Source organism: Nannospalax galili, unplaced genomic scaffold (assembly GCF_000622305.1).
Source record: "Nannospalax galili isolate Female #2095 unplaced genomic scaffold, S.galili_v1.0 scaffold654, whole genome shotgun sequence".
NCBI lineage: Eukaryota > Metazoa > Chordata > Mammalia > Rodentia > Spalacidae > Nannospalax > Nannospalax galili.
This window is the reverse complement of record NW_008335971.1, coordinates 2,709,121-2,735,481: the sequence shown is the minus strand read 5'-3', so window position 1 is coordinate 2,735,481 and position 26,361 is coordinate 2,709,121. Positions and strand designations below refer to the sequence as shown.

Genomic DNA, 26,361 nt, shown 5'->3' with positions numbered 1-26,361 from the left:
GATGGGGAGGGACCACTGGAGGAGGTATGGGGGGGCCCTGCGCCCAACCACGGTGCAACCCCCTCATAATTCAGTTCACTGAGAAAGGAAAACAGTCTATGGGGTGGGATATAGGACACACATGGGGCCTATGGCTATACGCTACAGAGAGAGAACCCAGGGCCCTCTTTACTGTTCAACTCCTCCACCAACTGGTCGTCCATGCACTGGCACCCAATCAAGCCCTAAATCCTGCCCCCCCCCAGATGATTCTCATAAATCTCCAGATAAACCTCCTCCCGGACCTCCCACTGTCCAAACCTATACTCCTGCGCCAACAACTCAGGCTCTTGAGTCATCAAAGCAGATCCTATTCCTCCCCCTCCTGCCACTACCCCGACCTAGGAAATTCTTTTGCAGATGCTAAATTCATCTTATTACTTCACCAATGCAACCAACCCAAACGCTACCCACTCTGAGGGAATTGCTGTACAAGGAACGTTTTCCCTCGTGGATTACACAGAATGCAGATGGCTATCAAATGTTTCTCTTACCCTATCTCAGGTAACTGGCATTGGGACCTGTGTTGGCCAGGTCCCACTGACCTATACTAGCCTCTGCAACACCATCCTCCCCCTTAATGTCACAGGGAGGGGGCAGTTCCTCCTGCCTCACAATGACAACTGGTGGGCCTGCACCACGGGACTAACAGCCTGTGTAAATCGGGAAGTCCTGCAGAGAACATCTGGTTTCTGTGTTATCAGACTCCTGCCTAGAATCACCTACCACACTCATGAAGATTTCTTCACCCTCTATACTAGTCTAAAAGGCCCAAGAACTACCAGCCTCACTAGACTTAGAAGGGAGCCAATAACCACAGTAACCTTAAGTCTCCTCATTGGGACAGGGATTGCTGTTGGGATAGGGACAGGAGCCACAGCCTTGGCAAGACAAGAACAGCATTATTCCCAGCTCAGAGCCAGCTTAGATTCAGATCTCCAATGAGTCGAGGAGTCAATTAACCACCTACAAGACTCCCTGAGCTCGCTGGCTGAGCTGGCCCGGCAAAATCGTAGGGGATTAGACCTCCTGTTCTTACAGCAGGGTGGTCTATGTGCCGCCCTAAGAGAAGAATGCTGTTTTTATAGGGACCACCCTAAGAGAATGCTGTTTTTATAGGGACCACTCAGGATTAATAAAGGATAACATGGCCTAAACAAGAGAAGGGTTGGAACAGAGGAGACTAGAACGAGAGGCCACACAGGGATGGTGTGAGTCCTGGTTCAACCAATCTCCCTGGTTGACAACCCTCATCTCCACCCTCTTAGGTCCCCTTATAGCTTTATTTTTAATACTCACCTTTGGGCCATGCATCATCAATAGATTAGTACAGTTCATGAAGGACAGGTTAGGCACCATCCAACTTATGGTTCAGAGGCAACAAGTCTATATGCCCCTTAGCATGATCCCCCCAGATACCTGTGAGCTGGCTGACCAGAGCCCATGATTGGGTTCCCCAGTTACAAGACAAGGAGGTAATGTAGAACCCTGAGACCCTCTTCATTCACCTGCTACCCCCCCAATCCCTCCAGACCCCCACTAATTGCTCTTTTAGCTTCTATAAAATGCTTATCTGTTGCTTTAGACATGCCTAGACATACCCTGGTATGCCCTGACCCCTGTCTGCTATTCCCCACCCCCCCTCCAGAAAACTATAGATTAAGGAAACCCGGGCGTGAAAACTGCCCTATAAGGTAAAAAAGGAGACTCCTGGCCCCACAGGTAACAGTCAGCACATTCCACAGTCCTGAGAATAGCACCTACCAATAAGAAACTTCCAGGGCTGCATCTTATACATCCAATCGGTTTAAAATTATGTTGGCGTGCGCGGGCTCCTTAAACCAACCAAAATGTATCTTCGGTATCCCCCTTCCCCTTTGTCTAAAACCTATAAAAGGCTCCACTCTTCCTTACTCTGGGCTCTCAGCACGGATCCGCTGCATTGGTGAGGTCTGAGAGCCCGAGCTTAAGCCCGAATAAACCATAAACCTTTGCTTTTGCGTTTTGGTGCCTTGGGTCCTTGGTGGTCTTTTTGGGGTCCAGTGGATGAGGTACAACAAAGGGACTACCTCCTTCCAAGATTATCTAATTCCAAGTGGACAGCCCTAAACAGAGGTACTCAGGAGCACCACTAAATGGACTCAGTTCAATGTGTGTGTGTGTGCGTGCGCGTGTGTGTGTGTGTGTATAACAAGAATAATCAAAGAAAAGGACAAGAAAGTGAGAGGGAGTGGGTGGAGGACATTGGAGGAGATGATGGGGGACTGTGTGAGATGAAAACAATGCCAAGACAACACTCATGTAAGAAACTCTCAAATATTAAAAAAGTTATTTCATGAATTATAAAATGTAATTACTTAAATTTGAATAGTTGTTAAAACATTTGCTCTTGAATCATTTCACCTGGGTCTGAGGTGCAACATAGACATTTTTTATTGTTATTGAGTGTGGGTAAATAGATTAATGTCTCTTAGACTCAGTTTTCTTGATTGTCAAGTGGGAATAAGCACTACAGTTGTCTTATGTATATTATGAAAATTAATAAAAAATATCTATTTGACTTACCAATACATATACATGGAGTTTTCAGTACTTAAAATAGCAGCCAAGCCCATGTGACCCCTGAGGAACAGATCCTCAAACGGCCTTTAAGAGTAAAAATAGATTGGTTTATCTGAGCCAACTGTATGGCCTTAAATGCCCAAAGGAAAAATATAACCAAAGATTAAAGGGGTACAATATAATTTCATGAGTCCATATATATAGCTAAAGGCTATATAACAAGCAACAATGCCAGACAGGCGATGCCTTTTTTTGAGTTGTTGGCTAGGGTGGCCAAAGGGATTCCCAGATAGTAACCCAGCACAGAACTGGGAAATTGAACAGCAGACCCCAATCTTATCCAAAGTAATATTTACAACTGATTATCACTAGATGAGGAACAGCTGACCCTCCTAAAACAAAGACCTCTAGATAGGCTGACTAGATTCACCAGAAGGGCAAGTAGTGGGGAATGGCTGGGGTGCTGACAACACAGCAGACAGTAGCAGGGATATCAGAGTATAAGGGCTCTAGTGGGGGGAGGGAGGCTATGGGAGGGTGCCATCTGAGAAGCAGGTGTAAAGTAAATAAATACATTAAAAAATAGCAGGCAAAAATAGGAACATCAAAAATACTATTTAGAAAATTCATCCCAGACCTGTGATCTAGGAAAGAGGCTGGAGCTAACCCGGGTTCTGCACTGCTTTCAGTCTTGGTCAGAGAAACTTCTGTTCCCAGTAGGCAGTGGTTTTTGCAGAGATTCATAACTGGTTAAAGTGCTGAGAATAAATGACCTGAGTGCTCAGCCCAAAGGACTCCCAGGTGCTCTGGGAACAATATGGAAAAAAAAGGAAAGAAAGAATGTTAAGAGATGCAAGGTTGGTAGAAGTGCTGTGAAATGCAGTTTTCTGGACATGACATGATTGTTGCACTCATTCAAAGCAGCTGTGGTGACCTGCTCTGGATCTGTATGACATCAGCCCTTTAACATTCTGGCATGGAAAGGGAGTCCCACCCCTAGCTCAGGAGCTATCAGCAGTTGATATCTGCTAGAGGAAAGAGGGTGTGGCCTCTAATCCGTAGCCCATGCTCAGTGGATAACTTTACACCTATGTGCATATAGGCAGCACTAATTGGACTCAGTGCCATAGAACAAAAAGGGGAGGGTGCCTGGAAGATAGCTCAGTGTGTAAAGGTTCTTGCCATCAAGGGTCAGGACCTGAGTTTGATCCTAAGGACAAACATTTTAGAAAAAAAAGACGGAATCCCTAAAGTTGTTCTCTGACTTCCACATGTGTGATATGGCACACATATGTACATAGGCACATAAAAACAGAGTTAACTATTAATAAATATTTAAAAATTCAAAAATAACAGATGAAGAGGATCTAATGTTGGGAGGGGGGTGTGGAGGGTGGGTATGATCAAAATACATTGCATACATATATGAAAAATCTCAAACAATAAATGAAAATGTCTTTAAAATACAACTAGTAATTCTTATTTATTTATTGAATTGTAGCTAGCTAACATTCTCCATTCCCAGCTCTGAAATATCCCTCTTTAAATTCAGCATTCTTGCACTTTGTGCCAGTTATACCCCACTCCTCTCCAAATAACAAGATAAGCAAGGACACAAGTCTAATCTTTTTTCCCTTGTTACTTAAAACAAGAATTGGAGCTGTTTCTCTATTTTAAACTTAAAAACATTCTATACTATATCTTTAACCTAAATCAGTTTTACCTTAATAAAAATATTTTAGTAAGTCATAGCTTATTTCTGAAAACTTTTTATACTAGGAGAAAAGTAGTTTAAATATCTCAAAATATAATTTTATTAGGGAAGTTCTGGTAAATGTAATTACCAATTTTCTTCACAAACACATATTTTAAGTAGATTACTTAGATGACAAATGACCAAAAATGATTACATTTTCTACAAGCAAGCAAACTGAAAATTTTCTTTTTCCCTTCATTTTTCTTTTTTTTAACTATCGCTTAGAAAACAGGAAAGACCTAAAATAGATATGTCTATATATATATATATATATGTATATTTCCTCTATCATATATATATATGTCTATATATATGTATATGTCCTCTATCATAAATTTGTATTTTAAAATGAATTATATTTATTTCTAAGGTATCAGCACTAATTCCATATCCATAATCAAATATTGTAATTAACTCATACATCCATCATCAGTAGTTACCATTAAATTACTCATCACATTTTCATAGCTCTTATAGTCATTAAGTAAAACGAGTTTACCATGGAAGTAACTTATTTATGGATACATTTATTGATAATTTGACTTTTATTAGTCTAGTCAAGTAATATTTTATTGGGAAGACACGTATGAGTTGAATGGAATAAATAAAAATATCTGAATAAATCTTGGAGTGAAAATCTCTATCACACTCTGCAAAGTATACTTCACTGTTTGGCTGTAGAGAAGGCTGTTATGAGTATACGCTGTAAGTCCAGAAAGAATACCTAGCTCTGAAAGTTGAAAGAGTTAGGTGAGAATTTATTGAATGGAGCAACATGATGTACTGAAGCTGAAGTGAATAGAAATTATAAAAATTGAAGACAGGCATGAGGAAGCTATTTCAAAACTTTCTTTATATACATATGTCTGATTTTGAAATTTTGAAAAATATACTATTTCAGGTCATTATAATGTCTTCAATACATCAGTTTACTGGGACTCTCAAATCTCATTTCAGATAGTTTTACAGCCACGCTGAGAGGAAAATGTAATATTGCTCAGAACTGCATTCTCCCATTGACTTGGAAGACGTCTCTGCAGCCCTGCTTCATTTGCTCAACATATGCTTGGTTTGCAAAAGAACTAAACTAGGCTCTAAGACTCTGCGTGTAACCAGCTTCCATTTCCAAGTTGTCTGAGATACACTACTGAATTCCATGTGAAGACTTTGGGAATCAGAAAAGAGCAAGTAGAGCACAATTATAGAGGACTTATCTTAATAAATATGGATTATGAGTTCTCCAGTTCAAAGTGCATGAGAATTTTGTTGCTGTGGGGTTTTTCTGAATTATTGCAGTTTACATACAATCTAGTATGATGGTAGATTCCCTCATCCATATCTCCCCTTACTGCCTATCACTCAATTTAATGTAATATACTGTGTGAAATAATCCAAGTTCAGAAGGACAAATATATTATATATAAAACATATGGCATCTATCTATCTATCTATCTATCTATCTATCTATCTATCTATCTATCTATCTATCTATCCATCCATCCTATGGAATTTGTGTCCCCAAATATCCTTCAGTAAGGGTCCATCCACTGGTTAACTTATTAAGAGTCACATCCTTAAAAGTGATTGTCTCTCCCCCTCCCAGCAGTCATCGGTTGCCAATAGTTCCTTAGGTTGGGTTGGGGTTTTTTACTCACTTTCCCATGTCTATCCCGGGATTTTGTCTGGTGTGAGCTTGCAAGTGTTTTTTGAGACTGGACATCTCTGTAGTCTCAGTTTGCCTGGAACTCGCTATGTATACCAGGCTGGCCTTGATCTCACAGAGATCTGACTGAATGGTTGCTGAGATTAAATGTGTGTGCCACCATGCTAAACTATGCATGGGTACTTTAAAATAGGATCAAAATATTAAATATGCCGCATAATTATATATCAACTGAAAGCCTTCAAACGTTCCTAGAATATCTTAGAAGATAAGTACAACCCATACATACTGAAAACAATTTACAACACCAAGGCCTGCTATTTCCAACACTGCTTCTGTAATTGCTTTCTAGAATTTCACTGTAAAAATTCTTGATATAAAACGACTATTCTGAGGACAGCTCAATCACTGAGAGTCCCCTGTCCAGCAGCCTCTGTGCCAGATCCAGGAATGCGAGCTCACACATGCAGCCCATTTATTATGTGGTGCTGCTCATGGAAAGGGTCTTCTAGTTTTAACCAAAAAGATTGTTCTCTTAAAAAGGACCTTTAATAAATAACAAATAATCCTTCCTGAAACCTTGGTTTAGGGCAAACCAATGCAAAGAATCCTTTCATCATAAAGCTGCTGTGTCTTTTTTGTTGACAGCATTAAATCACATGATTTTAGGTATTATCTCAAATAGAAATTCTTTGAGCTATTTTTATAAAATTCTTGATACTATGTTTATTTTAGAGTAAAAAGCAAAAACCAGTAAATATAGTAATTTTGATTGGAAAGATGTGTTTGTTCATTTTCTTAGTCTATAAAGTTTTAATTTCATTTTTTTCTCATTTGCAATTAAAAATTCATAACTTAAAGACCAATTATTTTTCTAAAATTTTGTTTCAAGGTATTTTCATTTTTTTGAGACAGGCTTTCTCTGTGGCCCCAGGTGGCCTATAGACCAGGCTAGCCTTGCTTTCACATAGATCTGCCTGCCTCTGCCTCTAGGTGCTGGGATTAAAGGTGTGCACCACCATGCTAGTCTAAGATACTTTCTTTTATATAGATTTATATATATGAAAGACCCTCCTATAATTATTTCAGTTATTTTTTGTTAACAAATGTTTGCCTACTGGTTAGAGCATAGATTCTCTTTAAAATCTAAGTTATTCAGTTGATTTTATTATTCATTTCAATTAAAAACAGACAATTCTTTTAAAAATATTATTTTTAAAATGTATTTATTTTTACTTTACGTGTATGAGTGTATTGCCTGCATGTACGTAACTACCTGCAGAGGCCAGAAGTATGACAGTGCTCTGTGAACTTTAGTTATGGATAGTTGCTAACTACCATTTGGGTGTTGGAAACTGTACCGGGTCCTCTGCAAGAACAGCCAGTGCTTTTACTCTCTGAGGCATCATTCCAGCCCATAGAATTTTTTTTCTGAAAACTTCATGACAAAATTCTTCATTTTAAGAGTTCCTTCACTCCAGTAGATTATGTACTAGTAGGTATTACAGAGTATTTTGCTCCACTTTTACGTTAGTTCACAAAGCTGTGCCTGTAACGACTGAAGTAAAATACAGAATACATTGACATCTTCATCTTTCATTGCAGCTGTGTCTCCTTAAAACTTAAAGGTACCACTATTATTGAGAGTCCATCACGAAAGTTGAGCTAATCAGCAGTGTTTCTGAAAAATATATATTCTGCCTAGGAATTTGCAAACAAATATTCCTTTGGAAATTTAAAATGTTAAGTAGAAAAAGCTATCATTTGGATACTTATTTATTACACCTTATTTTACAGAACACAGTAACACAGCATGATTTTTCAGGCAGTTTTAGTCAGAACCAGAAAATACATTATTTCACTCTTATGCTTTTCTCTCTGTATTTTGACCTAGTCTTTTCCTTTCAGAATCTCTGTTGTTTAAGGATTTTATTTTGTGTGCTGATCTGAACATCAATTATTAGTTCTCAGATTGCCATATTTTTCATGCATTTATTACTTTTGTGTTCTTCGTTATAGAAATTTTTGTGGAGCTATGAATACTTTAGAATCGGGGATTATGGATAGTCATACACTCTACCAGAAAATGATATGATTCATGTTCTTGATATCCTCTCTCGTGTGTGTGTTGAATGTGTACATAGGTGTGGGTGCATGTGCAGGTATCATTACTGAGGAGTCCTCATTCAGTTTATTTGTGCTGCATCATGCAGGGCTTTTTCACATGGGTACTTCAGATCTAACTCAGGTCCTCATGGTTGCAAAACAAGCACAGTAAAGACTAAGCTAATTCCCCAGATGGTTCATATTAATTTTTAAAATTTTATTCATTTATTTTATGTGTATAAGTATAATGCTGAATGTGGGTAGATGCACCCATGTTGTACAATGCCCACAGAGGTCAGAAGAGGGCATTGGAGCCCCTGGAATAGGAGTTACAGATGGTTGTTAGCTGCCATGTGGGTACTGGGAATTGAACCCGGGTCCTCTGTAAGAGCAGTCAGTGCTCTTAACCCCTAATCCATCTTTCCAGCCCCCATGTTATTATTTTTTTAAACTATTCTATTTATAATTTTTATTTGTGTGTATGAGAGTATTGCCTGCATGTATGTAAGTGCATCTGTGTCATGCAATGCCCCTAGAGGTATAAGAGGGCATTAGATCTCCTGAAAATGGAGTTACATAAGGTTGTTAACCACCATGTGGGTGCTGGAAACTGAGCCCAGGTGCTCTGCAAGAGCAGCCATGCTCTTAACCACTGAACCATCTTTCCATCCCCCCAACCCTCTTTCATATTTTTAACAAAGACTTTCAGTTACATCAAAAAGAAAAAGCTGGTTATATTAGAATTTCACAGGAAACTCCTCTAACCAAAGTTAAGTCTTCTTTCTTCAAAAATCTTGAGGAGGAACTGCATCTTAGTGTCATTTAATAAACAGGTACACAGTGAGGGCTATTCTATCAGAAGTTGAAAATTATATAACAATGAAAAATTATCAATAATTTTAGGTATAAAAATAGTGATGAAACCATGTGTAATTGTTTCCTGTTAACTACTGTTCTATACTACGTAGTTTATTTTCTTTAAAACAGCAAGCACACATTATTTTTATCCAAAAGAACACATCCTAAGTATGTTTTATTTTAAAAGCACTAAACATCAGCTCCTAACATTCCCTTATCTATGTCCATCACCTTTGTCCAGTAAACATTACATTAGAAAACCAAATAATCACCATAGGCCAAATAGAACATTGAATTAAATTACAATGAATGAATTGGATCCTTTGCAAAGAGAAAAATGCCAGAAGCAGTAGATAAATATTGGCAGATGAACATAGTTATCTTACTGTAATCAGTAGTAACAAAATTATCAAGGAGCAGGACTGCTGATCAAATTCAAAATGTCATGCTCAAAATTATCTTGATTAATATTTTCAAAAGCAGTGATTCAGTTGTATTTTGGGTTAAATTTTGATGTATATACATATATAATACACACACACTTGTATTGAAATGAAAGTATATTATTTTCAAGTGAATGTATAACAAAACCATTATTTTCTCCTTTTACTTGCACTCTATTTTCGCTTTCTATATCTCTTTTCAGATCAACATCAATTCTGATTTCTTATAGACTGTCTTAGTTTGTTTCTTCATTGCTGTGACCAAATAATCTGACCAATATCAACTTGGGGAGGAAAGGGTTTATTCAGCTTACATCTCCCAGGTTGCAGTTCATCAGTGAGCCCAAGATAGGGACTCAGGGCAGGAACCTGGATGCAAGAGCTGGAGCACAGGCCATAGAGGAACGCTGCTTACTGGCTTGCTTCCCTGGCTCCTGCTCAGCTTGCTCTCTTATCCAACACAGGCCCACCTGCCCAGGGGTAGCACCACCGACAGTGGGATGGGCCCTCCCACATCAATAAACAATCAAGAAAATGCCCCACAGACATGGCCACAGTCCAGTCCAATGGAGGCAATTCCAATTGAGGTTCCCTCAACCCAGGTGTGTCAAGTTGACACTAAAGCTATCCAGCACATGGACCTTAGACTTATTCCCCCAACCCCCTTTTCTTTATGAGACAGGGTCTCATGCAGCCTAGGCTCATCTAGAACTCATTGTGCAGTATAAGAGAAAGGTAAGAGAAAGATGAACGCCTGATCTCCCAACTTTCACCTACAAAGTACTGTGATTACAGGCATGTGCCACCACTCCAGCCTTCCTTTTCTTTTATACTCTATTTTTTGTTTATCCCACTAATTGCTTATTTTGTTTGATTCATGTCATGGTTATTTGTATGTCAAAAGCAGCTGCTTCTGAAACCAAGCACAAGATCCAGAAAGGGAGATTAACTAATTGGTTTTTATGTACTTCTTAAGTAACTTTCATCATCAATGTTGTGGCCAATTTTCAGGGATAGAGGATGACCATGAAGCTGGAATTAGACAACAGGGTCAAGGTTTTAGGCTAGCTGTGAACAAAGAGGAACAGATATAAACTTAATTAAATCACACAACAGGATTTAGCCGAAGACAATAGAACAGAAGAGATTCACTCTTCTAAATGTTCCTGTGTCTAGATATGCAAGCGAAAGGCAGACTGCGGTCTACTACGGAGCAAGAGATGACATTTTTGCATCGGGAAAATGCACTGAATGTGAATACATGTATTTACAATATATCTCTATCTAAAAGTGCCTTTGTGATAAAATATTTTGTTTTTATTGTTGCTTGATTTATAACTATAATAAAGCAAAAAGGCAAGAAGTTTGTGCAGGCCATCAACAATTATCATTAAACTACAATATTGAAGCTTACTGATATTGCCATCTCTAATAAGTTAATGATGTTACGTTTTTAATTGGATGCTGGCATTCCAGCAGCTCCCTTGTTAGTCTCCCTGCTGTGTCCTGAACATGATCTTGGTATGAGGCACAGTCCTTCCTTACAGTGTCACTTACTACACTTTTAACATTAAACTAACTTTTAACCTGGTTGAGCAAAAGGTGAGGATCTAACAAGAGAAGTATAAGTTTATATCCAAAAAAAAAAAAACCCAAAAACAAAAACAAAAAAACCTCACATAACAATTACATTGGCACAAGAGGAAAAAGAAAAATTGAAGTTGAGGAAGAAAAAAATATCTCAGAATGTAAACTCATTTTGGCTTTGAAACCTGTAAATTTTTATTTTTCTTGTTTTGCTTCCATAGTTATGACAAAATGTATAATTTTTCTTACCTGGAATCCCCAAGTGATATCCAGTAGTGAAGTTTGCTTTAAATCCCCCCAATGCAAAAGTGTCATCGGTGATGAAAAGCACAGTCATTCTATTGGTGGAAGAGAATATGTCCTTCACTGGGCCAAACCCTGTGTACACAGCTGCTTCCAAGAAAAGGAGACTGTAAGGTGACTGAACTAGAAGTTCCACCCTGTATTTGAACTTCATCATCTAGAGATAGGACTACATGCATCATCACTCCATGAAGCAACTACAACTAAGTAAATGTCCATGCTTTCTTATATTTTAAATTCTAAATCTCTGAAGCAATCTCTGTACTGATGTTTTTGTTTGCTTATGATTGCTTTTTGAGATAGCCTCTCACTAGGAGGTAGCCTAAGTTGGCCTGGAACTTGTTACATAGCCCAAGTTGGTCTCAAACTCAGAATCCTTTGGACTCTGCCTGCCCAGTGCTGGGATTCCAGTTGCTCTACCATACTCAAAGAGATTCTAGTGATCACCTCCCAACTCCTGTGTTGAGAATTGAACCTAAAGTCTGGTGCTCTACAGGAAAGCACTCTACCACCAAGCTCTACCCCGACTCCTCTACTGATCTTTTTAATATTACTTGGGGAGCTGAAACTTTGAACTAATGAGATAATTATAATATTATTTGGCTTATCATCACTACTGTTTAAAGTTCATGAGGAATGAGTCTTTGTTTTCTTTAAAAGATCTTTATAGAATTATGGATATTAATGTTGCTCCCTAAATTTTTGTCTAAATATATTTATATTCATTTGCAAACTGAATCTGAAAGATGAATTATTCGCAGTTAATATAAACTTAAATGGTGATTTTTCAAGATGTCTCATTAGACCATGGGCTTTTGTAGACTGTATGAACAGTTTACTAAACAATACTTCAGCTAATTAAAAAGCACATTCTTCTTTTTAATTGCTTTACCTATTGGAAGCAGAAAAATACAATTCAGAACCAAAGAAATTTTTATCTATAAACAACACTGTAATTCTGAGATCCTTCTGGAATTCTTATTTTTCAATGATTTATGATGAAATGCTATTTCTCTTGATCATGAAGACAGTGTTATTAGAAAGACTATGTAAACTGATAATGAAAAATGTTTATATGTGTATAGAGATCCACATTAATATTTCCTTATTCCTTCCTCGTATTGGAGCTCCACCAAGGATTTCACTGTTGATTTATTGTGTTTGGCTGAAAATCCAGGAAGAAAGTTCCAGAACTTTGTGGGACTTTGCTGATATGCTTAGAGAATCATCTCTGTGACCCTGGTCCTTCAGGAGTTAGAATTTCATCCTAGGCTTCATTCATTGGTCATGTTTTCATTCGATTCTGTCCTGATTTCAAGAATTTTACGTCAGATTTTGTAATAAGCAGTGAACATGAGTCCCAAGAACAGCTAGATAAAATACTTGCTGTGGTAAAGAATGTTGTTTCATACATTCCTGTGGAATTTTAAGCATTTTTATCATTTGATATGTACCTTACTTAAAAAAGATTTTTTAAATTAATGGTTTAATGGTACAATATTAAATTTGACTAATAACTTTTGAATATGTCAATATATACTTTATAGGGGCTGGAGAGATGGCTCGGCGGTTAAGAACACTAACTGTTCTTGTAAAGGACCCTGGTTCTATTTCCAGCACCCACATGGCAACTAACAGCCATCTGTAATTCCAGTTCCAGGGAATCCCATGCCTTCTGACCCCTTCAGGCACTGCACAATACAGGTGCACCTACTTACATGTAAGCAATACACTCATACATATAAACATTTTTTAAAATGTACTTTATAATCCAGACACAAATATTTCCTGTAGAAGCATATATGCTCCTCATATATACTTAAAAATAATAATCAACAGCAACAGAGAAAAGTATATGTTGGTCAACTTTAGAAACACTCACAGATAACTAGAGACAAGCAGTTAATACTCAGGATAATAACAAATAAATTATGATGATATATAAAATAAAAATAAAATTTTCCATAACAAATATATATTTGGATGTCTTATGGTGAATGAAATCTGGTTTTAATATTTATCTTTGAATACTTGAGGTATACAAAATTCATAGCAAACCACATTAATAGGTTTTCTTTCAGCTATTGGTGTACATAGTCTATGTATTTTTATAGTTAATTGCTACTAGCTTTTGAGACCTGAGGTGAAAAAGTATCAATCTTAGCTTGCAATCTGTTCAAGAGAAATATTTTTTTCACCACTGCAAAATTGTTCCATAATTAAACTCAACATTATCCCATCATTTTAATTTTATGTAGCCAGTTGTAAAATTATTTTTTCTGTGGAGAAATGTTCTTTCCATGAATCAAGTATCATGATCTCTACAGCTTTTAGAGTATTCAAATTTCAGACTTACCTAAGAGCAAGGAATCATCATCCACACCGTCTCTGACTTCAATCACATCATAAATATCTTGTAACTCAAATTCCTGAAAATGGAGTTGTATATTTTTTCCCTTTTCTGCATTTAAATTCCAGACACCTTTAAAGTAATAAATATCAGCAATTAATTTACAATATACTCTTTGGGCTTCTTTTAAGTCTTCATTGCCTCGTTTTTCATTGTTTTATTTTTGCTTTTTGATTAGAAAAGGTAATACATTGGTTTGGTCAGAAATGTGTACAGTAAGATTCAATTAAATTTGTTACAATAGATCATATTTGAATTGATGTTGTGTAAAATAAAATACTTATCAAATTATGTAAGAAACTATTTATTCTAACAACACAATGTTTATGAATGTCAATAGATACTAATATTATAGTTCGATCCATGTATTTTTCTTTTTTAAAGTTTTTACATTTATTTATTGCGTGTGTTTGTGAGGGGACTGGGAGTGTGCATTCTACTGTACATGTGTAGAAGTCAGAAAACAACTTTCTGAAGGAGTTCTTTCTTTCTACCATGTGGTTTCTAGGAATCAAACTCAGGTTGTCAGTCTAGATAGCACACATTTTTGCCTTATGTGCTTTCTTTTTGACCCCAGTTCAACTAATTTTATGTTATAAACTTTGTAAGATGATACAAATGAATATGTAAAACAAGCAAAGTTTAATATTTATCTGAATTTTTCCATTTATTTAAATGTGTTGCATGCTGATAATTCATTTTGAAAAATGTCACCATCAATAAATATTCCTTGTTTTTTATTAATTTCTAAAATGACTTAATCTTCACTTTCTCTTCTATACTGCTTCCTTCTTCAGTTTGTTGTTCTCATACAAGTTTAAGGAGTAAAACTTTATCTGTAGAGTGCTGACCTCTAAGATTTTACTCTCTGCATTTTTTTCATAAGTAAACACATAAAAGTATTTAGTATATATAGATACGGCTATCTTAATCCCACAGGTTCTAAATGACACATGGAAATATCTCACTGGAAAACTCATGTGTCTTCTCTCTCGAGGATTACAAATCACAGTCAGAGAGTCACAACTGCTCACAGCAGAAATTTGGGCATGCTCCTTGATCTTATGATATCTACTCAATTTCCAAAGCCTCTAATCCTGTCTCCTACAGCCCTTCAATCCCATTTAATTCTCAACACTTATTGTAATGTTAGAGTGCAAGGCTCTGCAGTTTCATAATTTCTAACTGCTGATGCTGATGGATCTCTCTCCTGAACGTCGATAATTGATACTATAGCCAGATGGATCCACATGAAATGCAAGCTTGGTTTTATCATTATTTTTCAGAAAAATTGCTAGAAATGTATCCTTTCATTTTACATATAATTTTAGATTCATAACATGCATCAAAATCCCTTCATATTTCCAATTTAACCTGCTCCTGTTAATGAATTTTCCTTGATTTGTATATTATAGACGCTCCCATGTCCCTGCCCAATGCCTTTATTTTATCATTGCCCTTATTTAATAATATCTGTACTCTTACTTTAATAGGGTTTTTTTGGTTACTATTTTTTTGAGACAGGGTCTCCACATAGGTCCAGCTGGCCCGAAAGTCACTATGTAGACCTGTATGGCCTTGATCTCATAGAGATCTACTTGCCTCTATATCTCCAGTGCTGGGACTAAAGTCATGAGCCACCATACCTGGCCACATTAAAAGTATTTTAAAAATTTTATTATGCCTGATATATTATCTGAATTTGCATCCATGCTATGATGTATATTCACTTATTTCAGTGTCTGATAAGTAAAAAGCTTAGCACATATTTGGAGAAATAAACAAATTTCTACAAATTGTTTCAATTTTCTACTGATTTTGAATTTAAAAATAGTATTTGTTCAAAAGATAGCTTTAAAAACTGTCTTCAGAATAAAGTTGGGTGAATAATCTTTGCCTATTCTTTCCCTATTAAAGTCAGAAGGGATTAATGGCTGTTTATTTATTTGGATCAGCTGTAGTCTTATAATAATGGCTCTGTTTGCCTTGAAACTATTACCTAGCTCTTGATCACTGCAGAAAAAGGATAGCATGTTCTAATCCAATTTTGACTGCCATTGGAGAATTTATCTCACTGGAGGAATTCTCTATTTGAGCCTTCACCAGGCATTGTCATGGGAAGATCATGTCTGTTTTCCAGTTCACATCTAATGAAATAGAATCTTTGTAGGACAGACTGGGAAATCTGTGTCTTTAATGCAGATGATGCAATCTCTTTGCAGCTGTTTCTCAAGAGGATCTCTGTGAATTCAAGGCCATCCTGGTCTACGTAGTGAGTTCCAGGACAGCTGGGGCTACAGGGAGACCCTGTCTCAAAGAAGACCAAAATAAATAAATAAATAAATAAATAAATAAATAAATAAATAAATAAATTCTAGTAGTAAGAAATGCTTTAAAGAATAATCATGAAAGTTTTTTGAAAACATATTAAATATCTTTTCATTGCTTTTGATTTAAAAAAAGCTAGCAATAGTTTTGATTCTTGTGATTATATTAAGACTATCAGGGGCTGGAGAGATGACTCAGGGGTTAACAGCACTGGTTGGTCTTGCAGAGTATCAGGGTTCAGTTCCCAGCACTCACATGGCAGCTAATAGCCATCTGTAGCTCCAATTCCAGGGAATCCAACACCCTCTTCTGATCTCAGTGGGCATTGCATACATGTGGTGCACTTAGATACATAGAGGCAAAGTACTCATACACATTAAATAAAAATAAATAATTTAAAAAGAATTTATATGTAGACATGCTATTATGTTCATTTTGGCAAATTCATAAGCTGTTTTGTTGTGTTCAGGGAGACCTAACCTTGTTAAGCACATTTTTTTTTTTTTCTGATAGTTTGGGAAAGTTAAGACTCACAAAAAGCCTGATTAGGGTAGATGTCTGGAAAATTCGGAGAACTGAATGTTGTATTTGACTCCCACAATTCAAAAGGTCCTCCACAGTTGGCTGAAAGGAAGCAGTAAAATGGCATTAGTAACATCATACTTATTTCAGAGAGATCCCATTAGATGCCCCCCATTATACAAATACATTTCCTGGAACACTGGTTTTGACAGATTCATTCTGAGTTATGTAAAAGATAATTTTCTACCTTACATTAGGAAAACATAAACAAATCATTGTTTTTATTAGAGCAGTCCTGAAAATCTTCCTATCCTTATTGCCTTTATACATATATTTTTTATTTAATATTTTATTTTTTTATGTGCAGGAGGATAAGCGCACTCATGTTGTGCAATGCCTACTGAGGTCAGAAGATGGTCTCAGATTCCCTGGAACTAGAGTGAAGAGACTGTTGTTAGCCCTGGAACTGGAGTTACAGATAGTTGTTGGGAGCCATGTGGGTACTTGGAACTGAACCCAGATCCTCTGAAGGGCAGCCAGTGTTCTCAACCTCTGAGTCATCTCTCCAACCTTTGCCTTTATGAATCTTCAAGAACTGCCCAAATTGATTTGAAGAAGTGACAGCTTTCTGCCATACATCTTTTATAAAGAGGTTTCAGTGAAGGAGAGATGGAATCTTTAATGGAGAAAAACATAAATATTGCTATTAGAAAACAGCCTGTATCTGCCTCTTCTCTTTAAGAAGGTTCAGTAAGTCATTAATCTACCAATCATACTTTTTGGCTTTTTACAGTTTCCTTTTACTTTTGAATTACTGAGAAGAGGCCCTCTTGGGTAATGAGTGTTTGAGTCAATAAAGGGAGACTAACTGAAACTCCCTCCACTCATTTAATAATTCTTCTGTGTTGGTTCCTGCTTGTCATCTCAGCCTTTGAGACAGGGAGGAATAAGGATTAGGAGTTCAATGCCAGCCTCAGAGACATAGCAAGATCCCTGCCAGACTGTATTACCTGAGAGCTGGTCTAAAAAAACGAAACAAACAAACAGACAACCAGCAATAAAAAACTTTCTCTGGATAGATCTGGTGCTCAACATTTTCAAAGAGTCAATTTGAGATTTCCAGATCTTAATTCAAATTTATTAGAAAATTGGAACATAGATCTTATAGTTTAGATTATAGGCATGTTAACATCCTAATATTATTTTCTCATTAGAAACTATTCTAAAGTATATAAAACTTTACCAACTACATTAGGTAGCTCAGCTTTAATTGATAACTTGTGTTATATTTAAAAATGATGACAAAATTAATGTAATTTGAATACTATATGATTATTATCTTTTTAGTAAAAGCAGATAAAACTGGAATTATTTGCTTCCCAAAATCTAGAAGGCAGGTTTTAGGAAGGATATTTAAGTGTACTTTACCTATAGCAGTGGTGTTGCCTTCATGTGATCATCTAATGATTATGATGTAACAATATTCTTAAACTTGGATTTATTGATGTGCATAGTATGTTAGAGGCTACTATTCTGATTCACTTGTAGTATTATTGCCAAATTGTACAGTGGTGCAAAGTGGTAAGACTTGTTCATTTGTCTTCTTAAGAGAGGCTTGTCCATATTATAATAAGCTTATAAAAATCAAAAAAAGCTTTGTTCTGATTTTCAGAGGACCATTTTTGATTATGCAACTACTATTATTTCAACGTAAATGAAATTGGTAGTTCTTTGGTTATTTGTTAATGACATGCACATTCACCAGGTATCAAAGTCAAGACTTCAACATAGGCTCAAGCTCCTGCTATCATACTTTACTGTCAGTATTTGAATTGATTAAATCAGATCATTGCTACCATCTGATCCAAACCACAAACAGGGTTTAGAGTGAGCATGAAACCCTTTGACATTGCTACATGGTATCTAGAAATGTGCTACATTCATAGCCATCCTGAAATGTGTGTGTGGCCCATAAACTAGCACATGACTGTGCCTGGAAGACCATCTTAATAAGAAGCACTGAGTAGGTATATGATGGAAACAGATAACAGAAGAACTTCTGGAGGAAAGCATTAATTACAGTCAATGAGAGATCAATTCAAAATGAAAAAGTATTGTAAACAGGGAGGTATTTGAAGCAAAGAATGAAGAACAATGAGGAAGTAGGGCAGTGATCTGGTCAACCCATTGATTATGTGACTAATAATTTTTCAAACACTGCTAAAGAATGATGTTACACTCCTAAAACTCACACATGACTCATTTAATTTTAAAAATTATCAACTGCCTTTAAAGCTTCTATCAATCCTCAATGTTTTTGCGTATATGTGCATGTGTTTGTGTATGGGTATCTGTGTTTGGTTACATAGATATACATGTGGATGAGAGTGTGCTTGTGTGTGATCAGATGCATGCTGTATATGTGTTTGCATGTATGTTTACATGTGTGAACATATGCAGATGCGATTGTGTATATGCATATATGTGTGCCTGTGTGTGTTTTATGCCCATGAATTTGTGAGACTGCATGTGTATGTGGGTATGTATTCATGTGCATATATGAATATGTGTATATGAGTTTAGGTTTGTATGAGTATGCTTATGTGAGCTTGTATTTTGAAGCACATGTGTGTGCATGTTATGTGTCTCTGTATAAATGTGTGCTTGTCTGTATTATATGTATGCAAGTGTCTGTATGTGCACATACTTGAGTATGTGTGTATGTGTATATATGTATCTGTGAATACATATTCATGTAGATATATAAGTTTTTATGGATGTGTATGTGTGAACACCTGTGTTTATGTATATGAAGGTATGTATGTGACTATATGCATGTATGTGCAGATGTAGACATGTGTGCATGGCTGTATGTATTCATGTGTCTGAATTTAAGCATATATTTATGTTCATATGTGTGTGCTCATGTGCATCCATTTTTTGTGAATGTATGTGTGTATGTATGCTCATGTTTATGTATATGTGTGTATGTAGTTGTACTTGCATACCTTTATAGGTATGTTAGTGTTTGTACATCTGTGTTTGTGAGTGAGTGTGTATTTGTGTATACACTATTATTATTCCCATTTTTTTAAGAAATAAGAAAATTCCAAAATCATATAATTCTAATAATATTGGATATTTTGAGAAAACACTACATCTTTGCATAACTGAAGACTTTTTAGAAGGGGGGGGGCAAAAATATTGTAATAGCCAGAGGTGGTGGATGACCACAAGGAAACAGAATTTTCCAGTCAGCTGTTCATTACTCAAATGAACTCAGCAATTGTGACAACACACACACACAAGTACCATTTGAGCTCGAACCAGACAAAATTCCAGCAATATATGCTCAGAAGTGGTAAGAAAACCAAACCATACCTAATAAACTATTGGCTACAGAGACAGGGAGAGCAAGTTTTATTCAAGTATGTGAGTCTTAGTAAGTGAAACAGGCTCCAATGGATGAACCCACACTGAAGGACATTTGGAGACACAAATTAGACTCTCCTGGCCTTATTAGACATATAACAGAGTGCATTAAATTGGGCAGGGGGTGGTAAAGGGAGATGAATTTAGGGGAGAGACTCTAAATATATTTTATTAAAATTGAAAAATTCAATAAAAATTAAAGTAAAATAAAAATAAATTCATTATCAGTCAATAGTAGGATTTTATTGGCACTTTCATGAGGGAAATAATAGATGTAATTTGAGTAATGAGTCACATATATTATTATGTTCCAGTAGTTTTCAAATTCAACAATTTGCTGTCTATTATTATAGTAATATATAACAAATCATTTAATATTATATTGAATATTTTAAAGATTTAGACTGTAATCTAAAAAGAAATCTCTGATGAAAAGTTTGGGTTCAGTTTATCAAAATTTATATTTCTACTAATACATTATTGTAAGTATTCATGATGTAAATAGTTTTATTAAATTTGTTGCAACTAAGTTTAAATTTTTATTCATAATGATCAAATTTCATTTGTATTAATAGATATTTAGCCAATAATATCTATAATTAAGCTAATTTTGTAAAGGGTAGAGCAGGCAATAACTCATTAAGAAAGGATTCTAGAAATGCATTCAGTATGGTGATTGCTAGAATTACTAAGTAAGACAAATGTCAGAGAACAGTGAGCTGCTGGAGAGGCCACCGAGGGAAGGAGTGCAGACCCATTTCCATGGAGAACTCTAGTCAAGTTGCTTAGCTCTTACTAAGATGCAATGTCATTCATTTTTCCAAATTACCTCATTGTTTATTAAGAAGTGAAAAATGGCTTATATCATGACAAAATAGACTAGGGAACATTAAAACGGATATGCTTACTTTTATCTTAATCAGTTTTAAGAACCCAGAAAACAGTCAGGGGCATGAAATGTAGATTTTATTTATTTATTTTTTTGCTACTTTACTTTGTCCCAAATTATCAAAATTGTGTTTCAAAGCAGTATGACGTTTGAGTAACAGAATGGTTCCAATCTTAAAATGTCTTGGTATCTCAGGCATGATCATGGAAATGGAGGAGCAGTGAAAAGTTACAGAATAGAATTCCTGATCCCTGCAGCTATAAACTTACATTTCCACAAAGCTAGACACAACACGTACCCCAGGAATGGGGAAGGGCAGTGAGCGTTAGCATTCACTCGTATGTCTGAGATTACTACTTTTTATTTAAATGCTCTCTAAAGGGCGAAAAAGGGTTTTAGGCAGTCAACTATGGCTTCCTTTATTTCTGCTTAAACAAATCAGTGATCTGGAACCAGAAAAGCTCTGCACAAATAAGACTTCCACTGAACCAACTGCAAATGTCATTAGAATGAAATTGTTCAGCACACATTAGGCAGTAATTAACATTTTCTGCTGTGCTAAAGATTGCCTCAAAGTGAACCAATTGTAAAGTGGAACAAATATACTCTGGGCATGTTCTGCGTTTATATTTTAAAATCAGATGTATTATTCTACTAGTATAATTTTCCTAATGTTAAATTATGCAGGATAACAGGCTTTTATATATTGAGATAGTGTATTTTTCACTTTTGGGCTAGAATAGATAAGATAGTGTTATAAATCATATAGATTTTTACATGGGAAACCATGTTTAAAATTTATTTGTATATATATAATATGTAATATATCCTTTTTCAAATTTTGTATGTTAACTAATGTGATTTTGCTATATTTTAAATATGAAGCATCTAAAGCTATGGTTATTGAGCAGAAAAATATTTGAACATTTATTCATTAACAGAGGGATAAAATGATAGGAGACTATTGTTTTATATGATTGTCATGCTAAATTAGCAAGATATTGATAAGAAATATTTTGTTTATAAGAAATATTTATCAAACCAGTATTTATTCTAAGAATTTTGAATGTGTAATTTTGCGGTAAACTCATTATGTACTAGAAGGGTAGGGCTCCCACACAAAATGAAGTAAAAGCACTATCTCTAAATGGTATGAAGCCCAGTTATTGAATTCATGTTGGCATTTTCTCCAAGCTTTAGTGCCAGTGACAAAAGTTTGCTTCACAAGAATGTATTTGTCACCAAAAGAAGAAGATGACCAAAATGCTAGGCAAGAGAAAAGAGAATGTTTAGTTCATGTTTAAATAATATTTATTGATTATGTGATATTAGAGCAGACACTGGTGAAGTAATGGCGATTTGAATTAAGCCTAAAATTCAAGATACACACTTTTGCATCTGTCTAGCATGCCCATAGTCCTAGGCTTGTCCCAGAACTAATCACAAACAAACCACAACTGCAGGATCTTTTTCAGGTTTTCTTTCAGCTTCATCAGTGATTCCTTTTATCTAAGTGTTTCCTTAACACTTTGTTCTGCTAATATTTTCAATTCTTAATCAATTTTCTCACAGATTATCTACTCCTGTATTGTTTTAAATAGTATAAATCAGGTTAAATTTTCATGAATCATCATTACCTCATATTTCTTTCACAGTGTTATTCATATAGCAGCATTTATGACTTAAATGAATGCTAGAAATAATGCAGACTTCATACATCTAAACATGTCGATATACAAGACAAGAAGTATAAATCAGTCTTTGTGGGGTATACATTCAACATTGTGACATGGAGCTACTTTGAACATATAATTATATCCTTGATTAATGGCATATCACTTGTTACAAGTTGTTAAACTCCAGTTATTTACACATCTACAGGAAATTTGACCTATTAAAACAACATAGCTGAAAAAATGAATAACTAAACAAAAACTAAAACAAAACAAATTTTTGTAGCACACTATGCAAGCTGCTAAGGGAGGACGTCAATCAGTGGTCCAATCCCAGTTTTAAGGCTTAATAACCACAATAACGACTGGCACAGCAAATTATATTAGGGCAGCAATGGCACCTTTATTTGGGGATCATCAACATCTACCTAATTGAACTTAAAGTCCACTCCGTTGGAGTCCCCCTTTTAGAAGGGAACCCGAGTGGAAAACTAAAAATAGTCAAATACACATGGCTGGAGAGGTCATAGATCTTAGAGAAATCTCCAAGACTGTCACATCCCTAAATAAATGTATTTTCTTAGTACGTGCTAAATATGAATCCTTATATTTACAGACAAGTGTGCTAGCCACCATGAATCAAAGAAGCTTCTTTTGCAACAGACAAGAGACTTTTACAAAGTCCCACAACTGGTCATACACAGAGATTTAGTATCTGTGAAATGCCCAATCATAAGTGACACATCAACAATGGAACTTCTACACTTAAGGCTTATGGAACCTAGTGGAACAAGGGGCAGAGAAAATACGAATGCATCTTTCAACTCTCATCAATGACGCTCCCTCATGGAATAGAGGGCAATGAACACAAAAGACCACAAATGGTCACTGTAGAGCATATGAGTCTGCAGAGTGTGGGTCCTTGAACAGGACTCTCAAACTTCACCCACCCAGTGCTCAGGAACCTTTGCAGAAGAAGACACAGAAAGATTGTAGCCAGGGAAGAGGTGCATGACCACATGGATATAGAATCTTACAGACTCCTGGGAACTTGTGCATATGAGCTTAACAGCAATGGTGACAGTATGCACAAGATCTATGTAAACACATGCGAACAAAAATCCAGCATAGAACTGTGGAAATGAGCAGCATGCCCCAATCTTAGATGGAGACCTAAGGGAGCTGATTACTGCTGGGTGAGGAAGAAGTGATCTTCTTTAAAGAAGTTACTCCAGATAGGCTGACTAGATCCAGTGGGTGAACATGCCCTGAAGGATGTCAAAGGACACTAACTTGATTTGATAGGCCTTAACGTAAATGACAGAATGCACTAAATCCAGTGGGGGAGGGGTCATGGGAGGGTGCCAAAGGGGAAGGGGCCATAAAGATGACTAAGATGTTATGTATGAGATGCACAAAAGTTCAGTAAAATTCTTTTCCTTTGTGGGTGCTAGGGTTATGACACTGTGAGTATAATGGAGGTCAGGGTGAGAAGGACAACTTTAAAAAAATTTTTATTTTATGTGTTATGCCTGCATGTGTGTAAGTGCACCCGTGTCATGCAACGCCCACAGAGGTCAGAAGAAGGCATTGCATTCTCCTGGAACTGGAGTTACAGATGGTTAGCCACCATATGGGTGCTGGGAATCAAACCCGGGTCCTCTGCAAGAGCAGTCAGCTCTCCCAATCTCTGAACCATCTCACCAGCCCCCAGAGGACAGCTTCTTAGAGCCAGTTTTCTCCTTACTATGTGGATTCAGGGACCAAAATCAAGTCATCAAGCAGGGTGGCAAAGGACTTTATCCACTGAAACATTTTATCAGCCTCTGTTTATTGTTTTAACTAAATTTAGTGAATTTGTACAAATCTCATACAATATATCATTTTTATAATATTTAGATCCCCTCCCATATTTGTACCCCTCTTACTGACTTCCCACAAAATTTCTGTACTCATATATATCTTCATATATAATATATATTTAGACACACAAACATATATACATACATATATATACACACATATATATGCATACATATACATACTATATAGAGAGAGAGAGAGAGAGAGAGAGAGAGAGAGAGAGAGAGAGAGAGTCAGCTTTGTGACACCCCAAATTCCCTTCAGTGTGGATTTATCCACTGGATCTTGGTTTAACTATTAAGAGTCTCACCCTTAAACAACACTGAATCTCTCCTTCCCATCAGTCATCAGTTACCATAGTTCCTTATATAGGTTTGGAGTTTCTTACCTACTTCACCACATCTACGCTGGGATTTTTGTATGACTTGAGCTTACATGAAGCTGTTCATTCCATTTATTTTTTTCTTTTCTCTGTTTTAATGGTTGAAGCAGAGACAGTTTACTAAGAGAGAAAAGACTTTTAGAACAGGAAGTTGTCCAGAGTTGGGGAACCAGGTCATAAACTCATGGCCCTGTTTAGTACATGGAGAATAGTGATTCATGGGTCATTTTCATCCTTTACATTTTTTTTTTCTTCAGGAGCTCTGCCTGGGGATTGGTATTGATCATATTCAGTCTTTATGTCATTGATTTCTTTTGTATGTCAAATTAAAAAAAATTAACTTCCCAGACTGGGATTTTTACCACTAGAAGTTCAATTATGTGATTTACATTTCCTGTAGGACATAAGCGAATGTAGACTGGGGTTGTAGAGAGCAACAGAAAAGTGATTGAAAACTTAAGACCTGGGAGTGGGAAAGGTTCACTGTCAAGGCCTGGGTGCCCAATGACCAGGTGTGGAGTCAAGACTGTAGCTGGCCACCAAGGGAGATAGGAAGTCCATTCTTGAGAGTGGCTTCTATTTTATTTAAGGCCTCTATTAAATTTACTTTTACTTTTCTATAGGCTGTAATGTATATATGTAAGTAGGTGTATGTGTAAAGTCTAAAAATTGAGAAAGGAAACAAAGAAAAACTAATGTTAGATGAGAGGAAGGACAGCAGTAGGGAGGAGGCTGCATGGGACTTGAAATAAGATAAATGATCTGAGGGAAGACAGCAAAGGGGGCAAAGACAGCAAAGGCAGGTGCCACAAAGATAAGAATGTTGTGAAATATCACAATGACAGACACTAATCTAATCTTAGAGATAAAAAATAAGATACGTTCATGACTTACAGAAGACATTCATTGAGTTTACTTACTAGGAAGCTCTGGTGGAGGAGTTGGAACCAAGGTTGGTTCTGGATAAAGACTCTCACTGCAAATTCCATGTGTTAGGCTTATGTCATCCAAAGCTATGTCACTTAGACCTGGATTTTTAAAGGCACTGATCATAACCTGAAAGTTGGAGAGATACATGAATGATTTCACTCCAGTTCCAGGGGATCCGATGCCCTCTTCTGACCCTTGCAGGCATTGCACAACGTGAGTGTACCTACATACATGCAGACAAAACACTCATATACATAAAAAATTTATTTTTAAAACTCACTCAGTATCATAGCAAAATGCAAGTACAGTAGTCTCCCACTGTTAAGAGATACACTGTAAAACCTCACTGTGTGCCTGAAATATCAGAAAGTACTGAACCCCAGATATACCATAATATTTCTTATTATACTTATATTACCCGATTACTGTATAAGTGCTATATGATGAAGTATGATTCAAAAATTAAGTTCAATAAGAGATCAACTATAATAATACAATAAATAAGATATAAAATTATTAAAATAATACACTAAAATAACATTACTTAAGCAGGTATTATTAAGTTTTGAAAATTCACACTTAGTGCTTTAGGACTGCAGCTGATCATGGTTATTG

General features: G+C 36.2%; 1 protein-coding gene across 2 annotated transcripts in view; it reads right to left on the bottom strand.

Moving 5' to 3' along the window:
- Tmprss15 (transmembrane serine protease 15) overlaps positions 1 to 26,361 on the bottom strand; it is a 136,938-nt gene that overhangs the window by 45,306 nt on the left and 65,271 nt on the right. For both annotated transcript variants that reach the window (XM_008830796.1, XM_008830795.1), the window contains 4 exons: positions 25,737 to 25,872; positions 16,590 to 16,679; positions 13,674 to 13,799; positions 11,264 to 11,404 (listed from right to left, as the gene is read on the bottom strand). In XM_008830796.1, the coding sequence (XP_008829018.1) occupies positions 11,264 to 11,404; positions 13,674 to 13,799; positions 16,590 to 16,679; positions 25,737 to 25,872 (493 nt within the window). The remainder of the gene's footprint in view (positions 1 to 11,263; positions 11,405 to 13,673; positions 13,800 to 16,589; positions 16,680 to 25,736; positions 25,873 to 26,361) is intronic.